Raw genomic sequence first — 16,717 nt, 5'->3', positions numbered from 1 at the left:
CTGTGGATAGGAGTTGCCATTGAAAAAGTACTCATATATCATAACAGGAGGAATAAATCCATGTTCCTCTCCCTGCTCTTACTACCACCAAAAGGCAAAAACAAATGAGAAACATTTTTGATTCAGTAGGACTGGAGTGGGACCAAGAATTCTAGTATTTCACAAGTTCCCAGGTGATGCTGACGAAGTTGGTCTGGGACCACACTTTGAGTACCGTTTCACTTAACCCATATTTGTCTGTGTAAAGGTTACATATTAATTAGAGCAATATTAACTCTATACTTCTTTTTCACTCAGAGTTGGTCTGACTTCTTTGAAAACCCCATGCCCAATTTGAGCTCATATTTTGGATTTACTTTCATTGCCATGTTTTCTTAAGATCCAGAGGGAGAACTTGTAATGAAGAATATGTCAGGAGAAGAATTTCACTTCTAGCCAAAGTTAGTTTGTACTTTTAATTGCAGGTAAATATAACAGTACATGCTTCAAAATTAATGGTAGCTTTCCACCTTAAAAAAGGGGGGGGGGGAAACAATTTTCATATGAGTTGCGTTTTTTAAAAGATTTATTTATTTATTTTAGTGGGGAGGGGCAAAGGGAGAGAGAAACTCAAGCAGACTCCATGCTAAGTGTGGAGACTGACGTGGGACTGGATCCCACAACCCTGAGATCATGATCTGAGACAAAATCAAGAGCCAGGATCTTAACCAACTGAACCACCCCAGGCACCCCATATATGAGTTGCATTTCTGGAAGAGAAATTTTATAGTCCTCAATAAAGCAAAATATTTTTCTACATTACTGACGTGTAAATCCAATAGCAATACTGTAACAGAATTACACCTGGGGGAGAGAGGGGAGGAAAATGAGGACCAAAAAGTCTACAGTCATCCAGGGTAGAGGGGTCAGATATTTCTATTATGAATTTGGGCTAATTTGCTTCTTAGGATTATCACATTCTAGAATGGGCCAAAATTCAGGAGAACTCATGCAATATTTATAAATTGGCAATACAGATGTTTCAAAGAAAAATGTGCCTATTGGCAAAATAAAGAAACAAACAAGAAAACAAAACAAAACTGCTTTTGTTTCTTTCCTACCCACAGCCCACTCTTCTTCCTTGTTTACCTGGCGGGTCCCGCAGCCTTGACAGAGTCTGGTGAGCATGGAGGGCATGCGCTTGAGTGCCGACGGCTTCTTGTAATACTGGGGATACGCTTTGGCCATGCAGTTACTGGTATCTTTTGAGTCTGTTGCTGCCTGGATCTTGACTCTTTCACATCCCTGAGATGAACAGTAACTGTGGCCATCCCTGTGGCTTTTGGCTTTGAGATACAAAAACAGCAACCTGAACAGAACACAAACCAATCCATGGGATGTTAGAACGGAGTCTCACAAACTCACAAAAATTCCTCACACTGGCTCATGGCCCAAAGGGCTATTCCTCTAACAAAATAACTTTTCCTTAAAAGAAAATAAATTACAAATCTAATAAAGTTGTTTCTCCTTCTTTCTATCCTCCTAGGGCCCTATGTCAAATGCAACACTACTTTCAGAAAATATTTTGATAACCCGATTCAGTCATTCCGGAACATATCAAAGTTAATTTCTGGAGTGAATTAGTTCAATAGGTAATTTGGGAGGATGGACTTTGGTTTGGTTCAAAACTTACTTGGAAAATTTTAGACTTGTGTTGAGTTTAGGATTTCGTAAATTAGTATGCTTTTATTTTTTTAATTTTGGTTTATGAAACATTTTGGTTTAAGGCATAAACTTGAAATAAATAAAAATAGCAACTGTGACTTGCTTGGCTAAGGCCAAGATCTGGTCTCACATCGATTCCTGTGATGTTTACTAAGAGCAGATGGGCCTGAGGTCCTTCTGTCTGTACTTCGGCCAAAATCAAGGGAAAGGAACAGTCCCGCCCACTCTGAATTATCCTCCTGCTGCCAAGATGAATGGAAAAGTAACTTCCAGGCAACAGTCCAACATCTGTCAGCAAACCTAGTCTTTCTGAAGCAAAGGAAGTCAAGATTGTAAAGCATTTGATCAAATGTGATTGATTACTAGAGATCATGAATTTATACTTAATATGAAGTCAGTGAACAACGAAAAGTTGCAGTTATGAGGTAAAAATCAGCCATTGTCCTCACATCCATACTTTTAACATACATACATAAGGAATGAAAGGGACCTAATTAGGCCTTGCCTTCTGACATAATTAATAATCATCAAAATGAACAGAATTAAAAAGAATTAGAACCTCGAAGGCTGAGGGATTCTAAAAATACCGGAATGGAAAAAAATATTTCCCAGCTAATCATTCATTTGTGATCCCCAGACCATCCTCACAAATTAGGGTGTCCATTTATTTTTGCGGGAAATCAATGGGGAATGTGGAAGTTCTGTCATCTGTAGAATAAAAATCTAAGTAGGTTGTCTTAAGTCTTACTAGAAACTGAAAATCAGCAACAATTATGATCAGAAAAGACTTCAGCTGGTCACACGGGCTGCTGGAGGAGCCCTGGAGCGCAAATGAGCTGCATCCTCTTCAAAAACTAAGAAGACACTTGACTGAACCCCAACCTCACGCCCCCTTCTCCCCATTCTGAACTTTCGTCTTCCCCCCAAACATGCCATGCCACGTTCTTCCATGCCTTCATGCACCTATCCACACTGCTCCTGGGGACACCTGACCCCTCTCTTTTTCCATCTCCTCCAACTCATTCCTCAGGAGTTAACTCCAGTGTCACCCTCTTGGGATGTCACTGGTCACCCTAGGCTGAGCTTCCGGGTGACCTCGAAAGGCACACTGAATATCCCACTATAGGAATTACAGCATTTAAGTCTCTAGCTCACTAATGACTTGCTTTACAAGCCCACATCCTTCAATGGACTGTGAATTTGCGGAAGAAATGGGTCTTATTCACATGAGTACCTTTACAGTACCTAGACGATGGCATGTGATAGGAATGTCAGCTTAAGGAATGGATACTGAAGGAGCATGCTACTTGCTGGAAGAGTACAGGAGATCGAGCCTACCATAACCCAAAGGCTGAGAGACTGTAACTGGATAAAGGCAGACAAAGCCAACAGGACCCCGGGTGAACAGGATTAGAATTAAAAAGTGGAAAGACGCAGCCTAGAGAAAGTTGAAAGCAAATATGCCATGGTTATACAGTGGTTTGGTTTTGGTGGTTTTTTTAAACTCAAGGTCAACTTGAGAGATCACCTTAAAGGAAGAAAAAAAGGAGCTTTCCCTGAAATATGAACTCTATCCCATGTTAATAATCATCTTAAGGGTTGTCACAGAAAAAAAAATTATTTTAATTTTCAATTGGGCCTACTGGTTCTTTATTGACAAGGGTAATTTCTCTCTCAAAATTGCCTTAATAGGTATATGGCAAACAGCTTCATTTGATTCCTGCCGCCAAGTGTAATTACGAGTTATTCTACTGCTCTAAACCTCTAATAGTGATGAGCAGAGAATTACCCACATCAGCTGCTTTTCTGAACAGCCGTCCCATCACAACCTATTCTTAGTTAGGCTGAAGAACTAGTAATTTCACCATTAAAGAAAAATAGCAATAATTCTCATTCACGGTTGCGCCCAATTACCCCGTGCTGGAGTCAAAATAGAATTTCCTCTCCGACTGCTTCCTCTGCAATTCTTCCAGGGAATGCACAGGCTCATAGTCTTCCATTTTGGATAATGAGCCATTATGGCGCTGTAAAAAGCCAAAGGTAACCTGAAAACTTGTGTTTGATGGATAGCAGAGGCCAACTCGAATCCAGTCATTCCTATAAAGGAGAGACAATAAAACAATGAATTCACACTTGAGCCTATATATATATTTTGAGTACTATAGCATATGTAAATTTCAGCCACGATTTTTCTCCTCCTTCAATGTCTGATGTGTATTGATTGAGCCACTAACAATGGAGGCTCTGTGCCCCAAATACTAGCAAATCGTCCACCTCTGTAGGTTCCCCAAACTTCTCTTATCAATATATTTACAGCAATCGTCTGGCTTACAGAAATGTCTTGGTCTCGACAGGACTTCAGAGAATGTGAACAGAAGCTGGATAAAATGTACTTAGACACTGAAAGAGGATAATAAAATTAAGTGAGATGGCTGGGAATGGGGTCTATGAAAATGGATGAAACGCTAATAGCCTGACAGTGGGAGTGTACGCTGGTAAAACCTTTACAAAAATTTTTTAAAAATTTTACTTACTTACTTTTTTTAAGTAATCTCTACACCCAAAGTGGGGCTCAAACTCACAACCCTGAGATCGGGAGTCGCACGCTCCACCCACTAGCCAGCCAGTTGCCCCTCCAAAGATTTTTTGGTTCATAAATATATTTTTTTGTTTTATGATTGCATTAGGATAAATACTTAGTTGTAAAACTGCTGGATATAAAGGCATATGTATTTTTAAAGCTTTCGATGTGTATTACCAAATTGCTGGGGGTTTTTTTTTTCTTACGTAATATCCTGTCTCTAGATATAAAATCAACACTTCCTGGAAACCATTAAAAATATTTCCCCTTTTTTAATCATTTGCTGTTTGACGGCATTTTGTAAGTTGTGTTAAAATACACATAACCAGGGGCGCCTGGGTGGCACAGCGGTTGGGCGTCTGCCTTCGGCTCAGGGCGTGATCCCGGCGTTATGGGATCGAGCCCCACGTCAGGCTCCTCCGCTATGAGCCTGCTTCTTCCTCTCCCACTCCCCCTGCTTGTGTTCCCTCTCTCACTGGCTGTCTCTATCTCTGTCTAATAAATAAATAAAATCTAAAAAAATAAAATAAAATAAAATACACATAACCAAAAATTTATCTTTTTATCCATTTTTTAAGTCCGCGGTTCAGTGGCATTAAGTACTTTCACAAGGTTCTACAATTACCACCACTCTTCCAAAGAATTTTTAAATAATAGGTAACAAGGCCTTAAAATTATTCATTCAGGTTTTACCAGTAATCCCTCTAAAGAATAATTAGTAACGTAGACCAGGAGAGATGCTCTATGAGGTACCATTTATAATAGCAAAGAGGGGGTATAGAGGGGCTGGCAGAAGAAAAACAAGGTACATGCTCACAGAGGAAGAGAGGAGTCAAATAAATTTTGGTATATCTATATGCTCCGAAAACACACGAGGGTGGAGAAAGAGGGAAATAATAAGTTTCTAATGCCTCACTTTGATTAGAAGAATTATAGGTTATTTCAAGTTTCTTGATGTTTTTTTTCTTTATTTTCCTTGTTTTGTTTAATGAATAAGCACAGCTTTTATTATTTTTATTTTTTTTTTATTTTTTTAAAGATTTTATTTATTTATGTGACAGAGAGACAGCCAGCGAGAGAGGGAACACAGCAGGGGGAGTGGGAGAGGAAGTAGCAGGCTCCCAGGAGGAGCCCGATGTGGGACTCGATCCCGGTACGCCGGGATCACGCCCTGAGCCGAAGGCAGACGCTTTAACGACTGCGCTACCCAGGCGCCCCCTTATTATTTTTAAAGTGTTATTTGTAGAAATGGCACTATGACAAAATCTGTGACCTCTCTATAATCACATTAAATTCGGGGAAAAAATTGTCCATCCCTTCCTCTTGCCTCTGCCCATGATGTAATTTTTACAAACTTTGAGCTACTAAGCAAGGAAAGTCTGACTGAACTTCAAAAGCCCATGCAGATTCTTGAAACTTCTTGGTTCAGCCTCGTTTCACTTTAAAAGATTTTTATTCACTCACTATTTGTTCAAAAGTTACGTGTGATCCTTACAGAACCTTGCATACCATTTGGTTGTCATCTCTCACCTCAAGTTCATACCCCTCCAGATAGAAGTCTTCGGATTCCTGATCACTCTGACATTTCTCCTTGGTCCTCTCTGACCATTGCTGTTCCTTTCACTGCCTTCCCTGCAGCTTACTCCTGGGACTGGTCATACCAGACTGGCTTTTAGAAACCTCACCCTGGACACAATGTGAACCAAGGACTGGAGGTGGGGAGATCATGTAGGATCCAGGCAAGAGATGATGATGGCCTGAACTCAGCCACAAGCAGCAGGGGTGGAAAGAAGTGGAGAGACTGGAACACCATTAAGGAGATAGGACCAACAGGCTTTGGTCGCTGATGGGATGGGATGAAGGAAAGAAGAGTCAATGATGAGCCCTGGGATTTTTTGCCTTGGTTGACTCAGTAGGCAGGGGTGAGGTTCTCCAACAAAGGCACAGAGAAACAGCAAGTGTTAGAGGAAAACAGTCATGGTCCAGTTTAGAGCAGGTGCTGGGGCCCTAACATCTCAGAAGAAGGGCATCCACTAATACTCACAGATCCTTGGAAGTGACCTACTTACAGCTGAATTCCTACATGTTCTAGGCCCACCTCTCTTCATTTCAAGTGGGTGTTTTAAGAGAGTTATGACAAGTCAGAGTGTTATGACCAGCCAGGGAAATAAGCCATTTCAATTTTTCCAGTACCCATCTGAGCAGTTTCAGGGAGTCCCCTGGGTTCACCATCACACATAACTAGATTGATTACCTCTGCCTTTCAAAACAGTCCCATTCCTCCTTTCCAGTGTCACCTGTCACTTCCCGTGACACACCCCACGCTCCCATCACCCTGACTCCATCAGTCCCTGAGCAGAACCAGCCCTTTCTCAATGGTATTGCTTTTATAACAAGACTGATCACTTAGTACCACTTCCTCTGTGCACCCTGGCCCCGCCCCTGTAGGCAGCATTATTGCTCTATCCTCTGTCCACTAAAAATAGCATTGGTTTGTCGACTTACTTAAAATTTTTTCAACCTGGATAACAGAACTTCCCGCTGGATAATAGAAGCTCCCAAGAGGCAAGTACTTTCGTTCATCTTTAGATCAGCGGGTACACAGAAAACACTTGAATAAATTAATGTAAAAATAGAGCCTTTGATTGAAAGTAATATTATCAGGACAGACAACTGAAATCAAGAAGGGACAGAAAGAAGCTTTCAGGCAGGGGTGGTTAAGCGCCTGGCATCATGGCCCACTTCGTCCCCCTCTTGCCTGGAGCTGACATTAGTTGTCAATCACACCACTCTCTTCTGTCAGGTCTGAACTGGGCCTCAAAAATCTTTCCATTTTCTAGATAACCAAGAGCTCAGTTGGAACGCCAGATAAAACTTTGTCCCACCCCAGCTACAGGGAATTAAAGCACTCGGCAGACTATAGTAAAAGCTCTTGTTAAGTGGCTTTCTGCACACTATACCTCGACCCCAGACAAAAATGTTTTTAAAATGACAGGATTTAATCTGTGAAATGGCTTAATTCCATCAACAAAAAATATACAGCCTCCACACAAGAAGAACAAAATACGTGAAACTGGCATTCTCCACTTGCTACAAAAGCAATATGGTATCATTTGTCTCCACGAAATTACGACTGGCTCCACTGGGTGATGTAACAGGAACAGAAACGTACCTGTTGAAGTTTATGAGGTATAGAAAAGCAGTTCTTGGTGCCGGTCCATTCCAGTGGATGGTGTAGCCCTTCTCCAGCATGATCACAGGCTGGTACTGAGGAAAGGCAGCCTTCTGGTTAATGCCCCTGAGCACCATAGGGTAGGAGGGATACTCGTCTCGCGCGATGGTCATCGTCAGATTCTGAGCGCTCCACGTCTGCACATAAACCTTCAACAAGCAATTAAGAATTAAAGGGGAGAAGACTCTTAACTACAGAGAGCACACTCGTGGTTACGGGGGGCGGGGAGAGTGGGGGGCAGGGGGAGAGGGGTGAAATAGGGACTGGGGATTCAAGAGTACTCTTATCATGATGAGCACTGAGTCATGGGTAGAATTGCTGAATCACTACATCACACATCTAAAACTAATCGAACACTTTAGGTTAACTATACTGGAATTAAGAAAATTAAAAACTTAAGGGGCGCCTGGGTGGCTGAGTCAGTAAGCGTCTGCCTTTGGCTCAGGTCATGATCTCGGGGTCCTGGGATCGAGTCCCACTAGGGCTCCCTGCATAAAAATCTTTTTAAAAAATTAAAAACTTAATAAAAAAAAATTTTTTTAGAAGAATTAAAAAGGAGGGAACGAAAGCTTAGATAAGCAAAACAAACATTTCCAGCACAAAGTTCAGTGTCTCTCCTTCCAGAACAGAGGTTCTGTGATCGGAGCCAGACTAAATGAGTAGCCGCCAACTCCATCCTAAGTTATACTTAAAACGCAGCCGACTTAAACTGAAATGGTAAAAACAGACCAAGCACCCTGCTAGCCAAGATCTTCCTCACCCCTCCACAGCCGCAGGCCAGCTTATTCATCAGAATATAAAACCTTTGCGGCTTATATAGCTTGTCAAAGAAATACCTCAGCCTGAAGAACACACATACAAAGAATCTGTAAATTAATGTGAAACTGATACCCTCCAGTCAAATCTGAAAGACTTTCCTCTAAAATAAGAGATGGAAAATGGAAATACCTTACAGTTTCGGCTTTCAGTTTTCCATGACCTACATCAGCCCGAGAAGTCATTTTTCATCCATTCAAAAAAAAAGCTATAAAGCACTTTGCAAAAACTGGAAAAATATATTAAACAGAGACGAATTTGAAAATCCTGAATTTAGTCCAGTGGCATTTGCGCCCCTTGCTGTGCCAAAACAAAACCTTCTCCAAATGCATCTTCCAAAGAACAAACCTCGGAACAATTCCCTAAAGCAAATCATTATCCTGTAACAGAATTCTCCAGAAGGATTAAAACATTTGCAGAAGACTGCATTTAATCCACAATACTTCTCTATTTTTCTTCCTCTCATTTCTACAGTTTTGTCTATATTGATTCCTCACGTATACAACCTGTGAGCCAGAAAAGCTCCTTAAGTCTCATTCATGTTTGACTATTTCAATATAATAATACTCTTCTTTACAGACATCACTTAAAGATTTAAAAATAAAGATAGGAAACATATATTTTGAGACTACCAGTTGTCATTTAAATATATTTAATTAGTCTGTAGTATATATTATAGTTACTACACATACATATTGTACTTATTTTAAAAATATATTTCTATTTAACCCATATTTACTATATAGGTTATATAAATACACAATATAGAATATTAAATATAAGTTGAAATAATAATGTAATTTTATTTTTTTTTTAAGATTTTATTTATTTATTTGACAGAGAGAGAGACAGCCAGTGAGAGAGGGAACACAAGCAGGGGGAGTGGGAGAGGAAGAAGCAGGCTCATAGCAGAGGAGTCTGATGTGGGGCTCGATCCTATAACGCTGGGATCACGCCCTGAGCCGAAGGCAGACGCTTAATGACTGAGCCACCCAGGTGCCCCGAAATAATAATGTAATTTTAAAACTAGGTTGTAATATAAAAAACAGATTATATGTAATAGGTTATATGTAATATACATATACGTATCAATCAATCCATCTCCTGCCTTCTTCCAAATCCAGGAAGAATAGGAAGTGACACATGTAACTTTATTTTATTTTTTTTAAGATTTTATTTATTTATTTGAGAGAGAGAGAGCGCACGAACAGGGGGAGCAGCAGAGGCAGAGGGAGAAGCAGACTCCCCGCTGAGCAGGGAGCCCGATGGGACTCAATCCCAGGATCCTGGGATTGTAACTTGAGCCGAAGGCAGACGCTTAAACCGACAGAGCCACCCAGGCGCGCCAGTAATTTTAGTTCTCCTTATGTTTCCACCTTTCTTCCTCAGCCCCTTTAACCCTTGGGTTAGCAAAGAGCTAAAATATATTTACAAAGAGCCAATTATTATTCTATCTTGAGATCCAGGTGCTTCTACCTTTTGCCTGAAAACATATAGTCTTATTTTGTTTCTACCTTTTGCCTAAAAACATATCATCTTATACGTTATGTAAGTAACAACGAATGGCCGCAAATCTGGGCTCCCAGCCCAAATCCCAAATTCTCAGGAGAAAATTTCTGACTTGTGGTCCTACCATTCCCAGAACCTCCTTGGAAGCATTAGATGACTTACTTCTTTCTTCATCCTCCAATAAAAATTGAATTACTGCTCTGCTTTGTAAGATAGGAGGATCAGGTTGACAGTCTCAAATATATTTGAAATCCAAAGGGTTGACGGGAACATCTATAATAATTCTCTATTTTTTTTTATAAAGATTTTATTTATTTATTTAACAGAGACAGCCAGTGAGAGAGGGAACACAAGCAGGGGGAATGCGAGAGGAAGAAGCAGACTCCTAGCGGAGGAGCCTGATGTGGGGCTCGATCCCATAATGCCGGGATCACGCCCTGAGCTGAAGGCAGACACTTAACGACTGCGCCACCCAGGCGTCCCAATAATTTTCTATTTCACTGGCGAGCACACACCACTTTCAGACAGACACACACCCATGAAATTTAGCTAAAACTGTAGCTACAAAAAAGAGCTAAAAGCTCTTTGGTTTTTGCTTTAACTCTAGAATGTCTACAGCATCCTAGGTTAACTTCGTTTTAGCAGGCAATTCTGATTAAGGATAAGATGAAAGGAAAAAGAAATTACATTTCAAACCACATTCTTTTCTTCTCTACTCTAGTTAATTCTCCATTTTTTCCTTGACTTTCCCAGAACTTAAGCAAGAATAACATTTTTTTTTCCTTATGGGGATGAGAAATCCCACAACAAAGAAGCTAATATTCCTTTAAAATTAAGCCAGAAAAACTCCCTCCCATCTTTAACCCTCTGCCTAATTCTCTAATTTAGTACAGAGAATGACCCCGAAAGCAAAGAATAAATCTCCTTCTCAGTGGGCACAGCGGTAGCATGGCAAGAAAACCAGGCCTAAGACTTAGGAAATATGGGTTCTCACCCCCAACTATATCCCACATATTTAACCAAGGACAAATCGTCCTACCACTCTGGGACCCACTTTTCCATTTGTTTAATTGCCTTGGAGCAGAACTTGAAATAAAATTGTAGGAGTCCATGATCCCTCATAAATTTTTTTTTTCCTTTTTATCCTAAAGAAAAACCATGGTTAGAAAGGATCAATCATGCTGGAGAGCAGGAGAGCCCTCCTCACGGAAGCGATGCTGTTAGGAGCTGGTTCGGAGTCAGGCCTCATATCGATTGCACAACGGCCTACCTGGGCGTAGTTCCCGCTGCAGACCACCGCGTTCCATTTGGTAATGTTCACACAGCTCGGGTGGCGGATCAGGTAGTTGTCAATTCTTCCCACGTAAGCATCCTTGTATCCTGTCACAGACCCATCGATGTCGTGGAATATGGAGTTCTTATCACCATCCAGCTCACAATCTTCAAACCAGGGGCCGGGCTTTCCAAAGAAGACATTCAAAGAGACCTGCCGGCAGTGAAAAACCAGGACGTCACAACACGGAGGCTCCTACCACCCTGGCCGGTGTCCCCTGCGAGGACCCCACAGCATATCCCTTACAACTGGTTTAAGCTTAGAGCAGTTGTGAGTCACAGTTCATGGTCATCAATGATGGCACCCAAACAAAGTGTTCAAATAATTACGACATGGTTGGGCAAAAAAAAAAAAAAAGAAAGAAAGTTACAGAGCCTTATGGAGGTCAAGTAGCAAATGCTGAAAACATATTTGGTGTTTTCCTTTTTCTCCCATTTAAAAATAATTACCTGCTCTCCAGACAAAACTAACCTTGATAAGAGAATCAGAAGAGTTGTGGGAAGGGGAAATATGCAGTCATGCATATTTGTTAAAAATTATAAACTTTACACTTAAGGTGTGTGCATTTCCCTGCCTGCAAATTATACCTCAATTAAATAAAAATCTATTATAAATTCTATCTTCTGAGCTAATTCATCCTTTTATTTCACTCCAAATGCTTTAGTTGCTTGTTCATTTGACTCTCCCCCCATCACCACCAAAAAACAAGTATAGTTGCAAACTGAAACACCTTCCAAGTGTTGTCTTGGTATGCAGGGTGACTGCTGAACTCACTAGAATCTGCTGAAAAGTGTATGTTACCTTCTCCTCAACATAGACCAAACCCAGCTCAGTGACTTTCATGTCAGGTAGAGTTAATTTAAGGCTTTGATTAAACACATAGTACAGAGCTGCAAAGCAAGCTGCAGGTGACATGTTTATAGTCCTTAGCTGCTTCTTATTAGTGGTAAATTATTCACGCTATGCATGCCTTGCAGATGCACCTCTACAATGCTTTCATGCACTCAGCACCCTCGGATGTCGTAAAATCAACTCAACATCTAAATGATAGGCAACTCAAAGAAAAATCAGTGATGTCTGGGACAAGTGGCTCTAAATTCCTAGGTGTAGCCTTTTTTTTTTTTTTTTTTTTTTCATTTCCCTTGTACCTTCTATGGTTAAATTTAAGAAACGTTTAGGGCATATTTCCCACCTGTTCGGGGAGAACAAAACTGCCTTTACAAACCGTTCCCAGGGCATCAGCACCATCAGACCCCCAGGCTGATGACCACTACACTTGAACAGCACGGATGTTAGAACTTGGGAACCCCACAGCCAATGTAACACCCAATGAACTGTTTTTCAGAACGACTGTGTCAGCGGTCACTAGAACTCCATGTGTGGGAAGGTCTGTGTAGGAGGCAAGTGAACACCCAACCTCCACCCTGGAAAGCTGCTCCAAGGACCGCCCTATTTATTTATGTGGGAAGCTATCTGCCTAGTGTAGCCCTCCCTCTTCCCCCGGAGTCATAGGACCTAAAAGAGAACCAGCCAACCAAGCTGGCATCCCAATTTGCACCTGGGCTTCAATTTCATGCCTCATTCTAGAAAACCAGATATAGACTCTGGTCCTATCCCATGTTCTATTTTAAACTAGGCAACCGCAGAGTCAGCCTGTGGACTCTGAATAAATGAGAGAAATATGAGCCACTTCCCAGTTGCAGCCGCCTGTGGGAGCGGTGAGCGACACCCCCTGAGACTCAACCTCCCTGTACCATGGTCATCTTGGAACAGGCAAGATGGCGGAGGGTCAGGTACGTCATCAGACTGTCCTATGTGCTCAGGGTCCAGAGAGCACTGATGAAACTACTAAGAAAACCATTTCTGTGGGCCACTGTATTGAAAGCAATTATTTCTCAGTCTTCTTTGCAGTCTTCATAAAAATCTTCCAACAGTGTATATCTGTATCTGTCTTATTTTTTTTTTTTAAGATTTTATTTATTTATTCGACAGAGATAGAGACAGCCAGCGAGAGAGGGAACACAAGCAGGGGAGTGGGAGAGGAAGAAGCAGGCTCCCAGTGGAGGAGCCTGATGTGGGGCTCAATCCCACAACGCCGGGATCACGCCCTGAGCCGAAGGCAGACGTTTAACCGCTGTGCCACCCAAGCGCCCCTGTATCTGTCTTATTATACAAGCCCAGTACTCCTCTTCTTTCCCATCCTTTTATCCTCTGGTTCCCCAGAAGAATAAGCCCCAGACAAGTAAAATACCAGGAAGAACTCAACTCTCTTCATAGATTATTACAAATGAACTCTCCCAAATCCTATGTCCTGCTGTTCCTCTGAAACTCTCCCACGCCATGTCATCACTTTAAGTCATGGTCCCTTCCGAGGTGTAACTTGAAGGTCAAAAATACCTCAAGTCACGTGGGACTTCTTTTCTCACCTTGAACCCAACGGGACAGCACGGATGGAGAGGAGTCTTTCTTGCATCTACTTGTCCTCCCAGTTATAAAGACTCAGTACGAATACTTTGTGTTTTTGTCTTTGGGAATGTGCTATCCCCCCTCCTCCTGCCATGGTCACCACACAGATCCCATAAGGACATACTTACATGTGGACCAAACTTCACGAGGGAGATGTTATTCCTGGGAGTTATCTGCCAGGGATTCTTCACGAGGAAGCCAATAGCGCTGGTGTACCTATCCGGGGTGGGCACGTATTTTTTGAAAGTACACCTGGTTAGATGAATGGGCCCGTCATAAATCTGAAAGCCTCTAATAGGGAATGTCCTGTTGAGATACAAGATTTTGTTTAATGCACACGGGCCTCTCCCTGTACCCGCACTTGACGCACACATTTGTTTTATAAACACTGTTGGATCTCCCGGACACGCTAAGCACAATTCTAGGAGCCAATGGTACCAAGATAAGATCGCTGCTCAAATGAAACATATACTGCAGTGGCAGAGGCAAACAGGAAAAGAAAGGATAATTTCAGATAGTAAGTGTTGTGGGGGACAGTGAGACACAGTACTACGACCGATGGGGGGTGAGAGACACGCTGTTTGGGACAGAATGGAGTCCTCTCTGAAGACGTGACTTTTGCTGCCTTGAATAACCCAGTTAAGACCTTTTATTTGGGAACTCATACACTTTCGTTTTGGTTCCAAAATCTCTGGCAGGAGAACAAAAGACAAATCTTGTGCTTTCACGGAGAGAACCTCCCCTCAAGCCACTAAATGACAGTAATAAGATAAAATGATACAGTTAAAAGTATAAAAGTGTAAATCCTCAAGGCTTACTACGTCAAAGGGGCTGGCTGGAGTGAGAAGTTCGGTTTCTTCATTTTCCTCCTTTCTGTTCAAACACAAGCTCCTTAACTACTAATCATAGATCATTAATCATAATTAAGGTACAAAACCCATAATATTCTGGATCCCTTAGGTGTCTAACCCTGTGAAATTCTGTAATGGAACTGCCGCGGACTTCTACAGCAACTTTAGTTTACAACTTGGCAGTGTTTTACAGTCGAAGCGTACTGCGAGCAAGGAAATGAAATAGCTTGGTTAAAAAAAATCTATGCATTCTGATGTATTTCTAAGGATGGATCCCAAAATGGTTCTCTCACATAGAAAAAGTTTTCAAGACATAGTAATATAAAGACTGGATCCATCGACTAATGAGGAGTCTTTGTTTTGGAAAATCCTCCTTTGCAAAGAAGCAGGGGGCATTTTGAAATAAAACTGGAGGACGTAATGTATGTGACTGTAGAGTTGGTATTTTGCACACCTGAAACATAATACTGTAAGTCAACTGTACTTCAATCAAAAAAACAGAGAAAGAAAAGGGAAAAAAAAAAAAAAAAAACCAACCCAGAGGCTAACATTAAAAAGAAAAACCAAAAATGGAGTTGGCCACCATCATCCCGCCACCATATGCCAACCAACACAGCCATTTCTCGTTACACATCAGAAAGACAGCTACAGCTGACTGTGACAGCCTCCACTTTCAGTAAGGTCCTCGTTTATAAAGCAGGATAATGACAGTACCTACCTCACTGGGCTTTGCAAGGATTAAGCGGAGAATAAAGTATTTAGAACAGGGCCTGACACGTCGTCAGCATTTAATAAATGTTAGCTATTAAAAATCCATGAAGTTTCTTTCCCAGTGGCTTCCAAATAGTCTGGCTAACAGGAGTGCTACACAGAGCGTAGCTTATAATGGCATTCTAGATTTCCCAAAGACAAGCACAGGGGCAGCGGAACCAAGCTCACTCTTTGCCAGAAGCTAGTAAAGCCCTTCGGCCAACCGGCACCGCTCCGGCCCTCCAAGCTAGCAGCCCGCTGGGCCCATCCCCCCCGACCTATCCTAGCCCAACGGCCACATACGGTGCACAACTTTTAAGGGGACAGCTGCTTGATGAATTCTGGCAGAAGCTCTAACACGAGACCTTTAGAGCAGGAGTTTTTCCTCTGTTTTTCTCACAAGGAAAATGAGGACAATTCCAAACTGTGTCTCAGAACTAAGGTATGGATTAATTAGTTAATAGCTCCCTAAAAGCTCTGAAGAATCTTTCTGGGGATAAGTACAATTTTAACGACTCTGTGATTACTTTGACAGAAAACATGCCAAGAGTCTCCTCCGTACAACTGAAACACTGGTAATGATATGGCTGTGGTTCAGGTTTGAGTCAGCCTTGCCATCTACCCACTCTTATTTTCTAGGACTCTTTTCAATAGGTTATTTCCTTTTTCCAGTGGCTATTTCTGCAAACCAACCTCACAAATTGAGGCAAAAGTGACCTCATGTCATAGTTTACAGTTTGGCCAACTTTCTGTGGTTCAAGAAAATAAGAAAACAAAAAAATCAGCAGCTTATAGAAGGCCTCATGCAAGGAATGGAAAACTGAGATAGCTTCCTTCGTTAAACAATTGATAACGAAATCTATAAAGCATTTGACCGTTAAATGCTCCAGAATTCCAGAAGATAATATATACAACTGTAATAGCAACAGTACCAAAAATAATAATAGAGGTAATCAGGTAAGGTGGGAAAAGTGTCACAGTGGGAACCAATCCATCCAGGATTAATATTAGAAATGTGCATAAGGGTTAGGTTTTCATTTCTTGTTCAAATATAACAGTCCGCTGTTAAGCAATGCTTACCTGTTCCGAGGCAGGGTCCGGGGCTTCTGGTCTATTCCTCCAGTGCCCATATACTTGTTCTGACCTCCCTGGAAGCCGTAATTCCTGCTCTCCCCAACAAAGAGAGACTCAGATACTTCCTGGCTGGAACCTTCATCACTTGGAAAGCTTCCATCGCTGTGAAAAGGAGTAAAACCATTACCATCCCCTCTCCAGGAGATTGAAACTGACCCTCAGATAAAGGCAAGCGATAGCTGGGGACACCTGGGAGGCTCAGTCGGATGGGCATCTGCCTTTGGCTCAGATCATGATCTCACGGTCCTGGGATCAAGTCCCACATCGGGCTCCCTGCTCAATGGGGAATCTGTTTCTCCTTCTCCCTCTGCCTGCTGCTCCCTCTGCTTGTGCTCTCTCAC

At 41.8% G+C, this 16,717-nt stretch overlaps 1 protein-coding gene across 6 annotated transcripts in view; it reads right to left on the bottom strand.

Annotated features, from left to right (window-relative positions):
* The window catches only part of CEMIP2 (cell migration inducing hyaluronidase 2), a 123,908-nt gene that overhangs the window by 58,952 nt on the left and 48,239 nt on the right, over positions 1-16,717 (bottom strand). For all 6 annotated transcript variants that reach the window (XM_040620246.1, XM_040620245.1, XM_040620247.1 and 3 more), the window contains 6 exons: positions 16,323-16,478; positions 13,770-13,947; positions 11,113-11,328; positions 7,458-7,666; positions 3,619-3,801; positions 1,129-1,348 (listed from right to left, as the gene is read on the bottom strand). In XM_040620246.1, coding sequence (XP_040476180.1) covers positions 1,129-1,348; positions 3,619-3,801; positions 7,458-7,666; positions 11,113-11,328; positions 13,770-13,947; positions 16,323-16,478 — 1,162 coding nt within the window. The remainder of the gene's footprint in view (positions 1-1,128; positions 1,349-3,618; positions 3,802-7,457; positions 7,667-11,112; positions 11,329-13,769; positions 13,948-16,322; positions 16,479-16,717) is intronic.

The sequence above is a fragment of the Ursus maritimus genome, unplaced genomic scaffold (genome assembly GCF_017311325.1).
Source record: "Ursus maritimus isolate PB19 unplaced genomic scaffold, ASM1731132v1 scaffold_34, whole genome shotgun sequence".
Classification (NCBI taxonomy): domain Eukaryota; kingdom Metazoa; phylum Chordata; class Mammalia; order Carnivora; family Ursidae; genus Ursus; species Ursus maritimus.
This window is presented reverse-complemented; position numbering and strand designations above follow the sequence as displayed.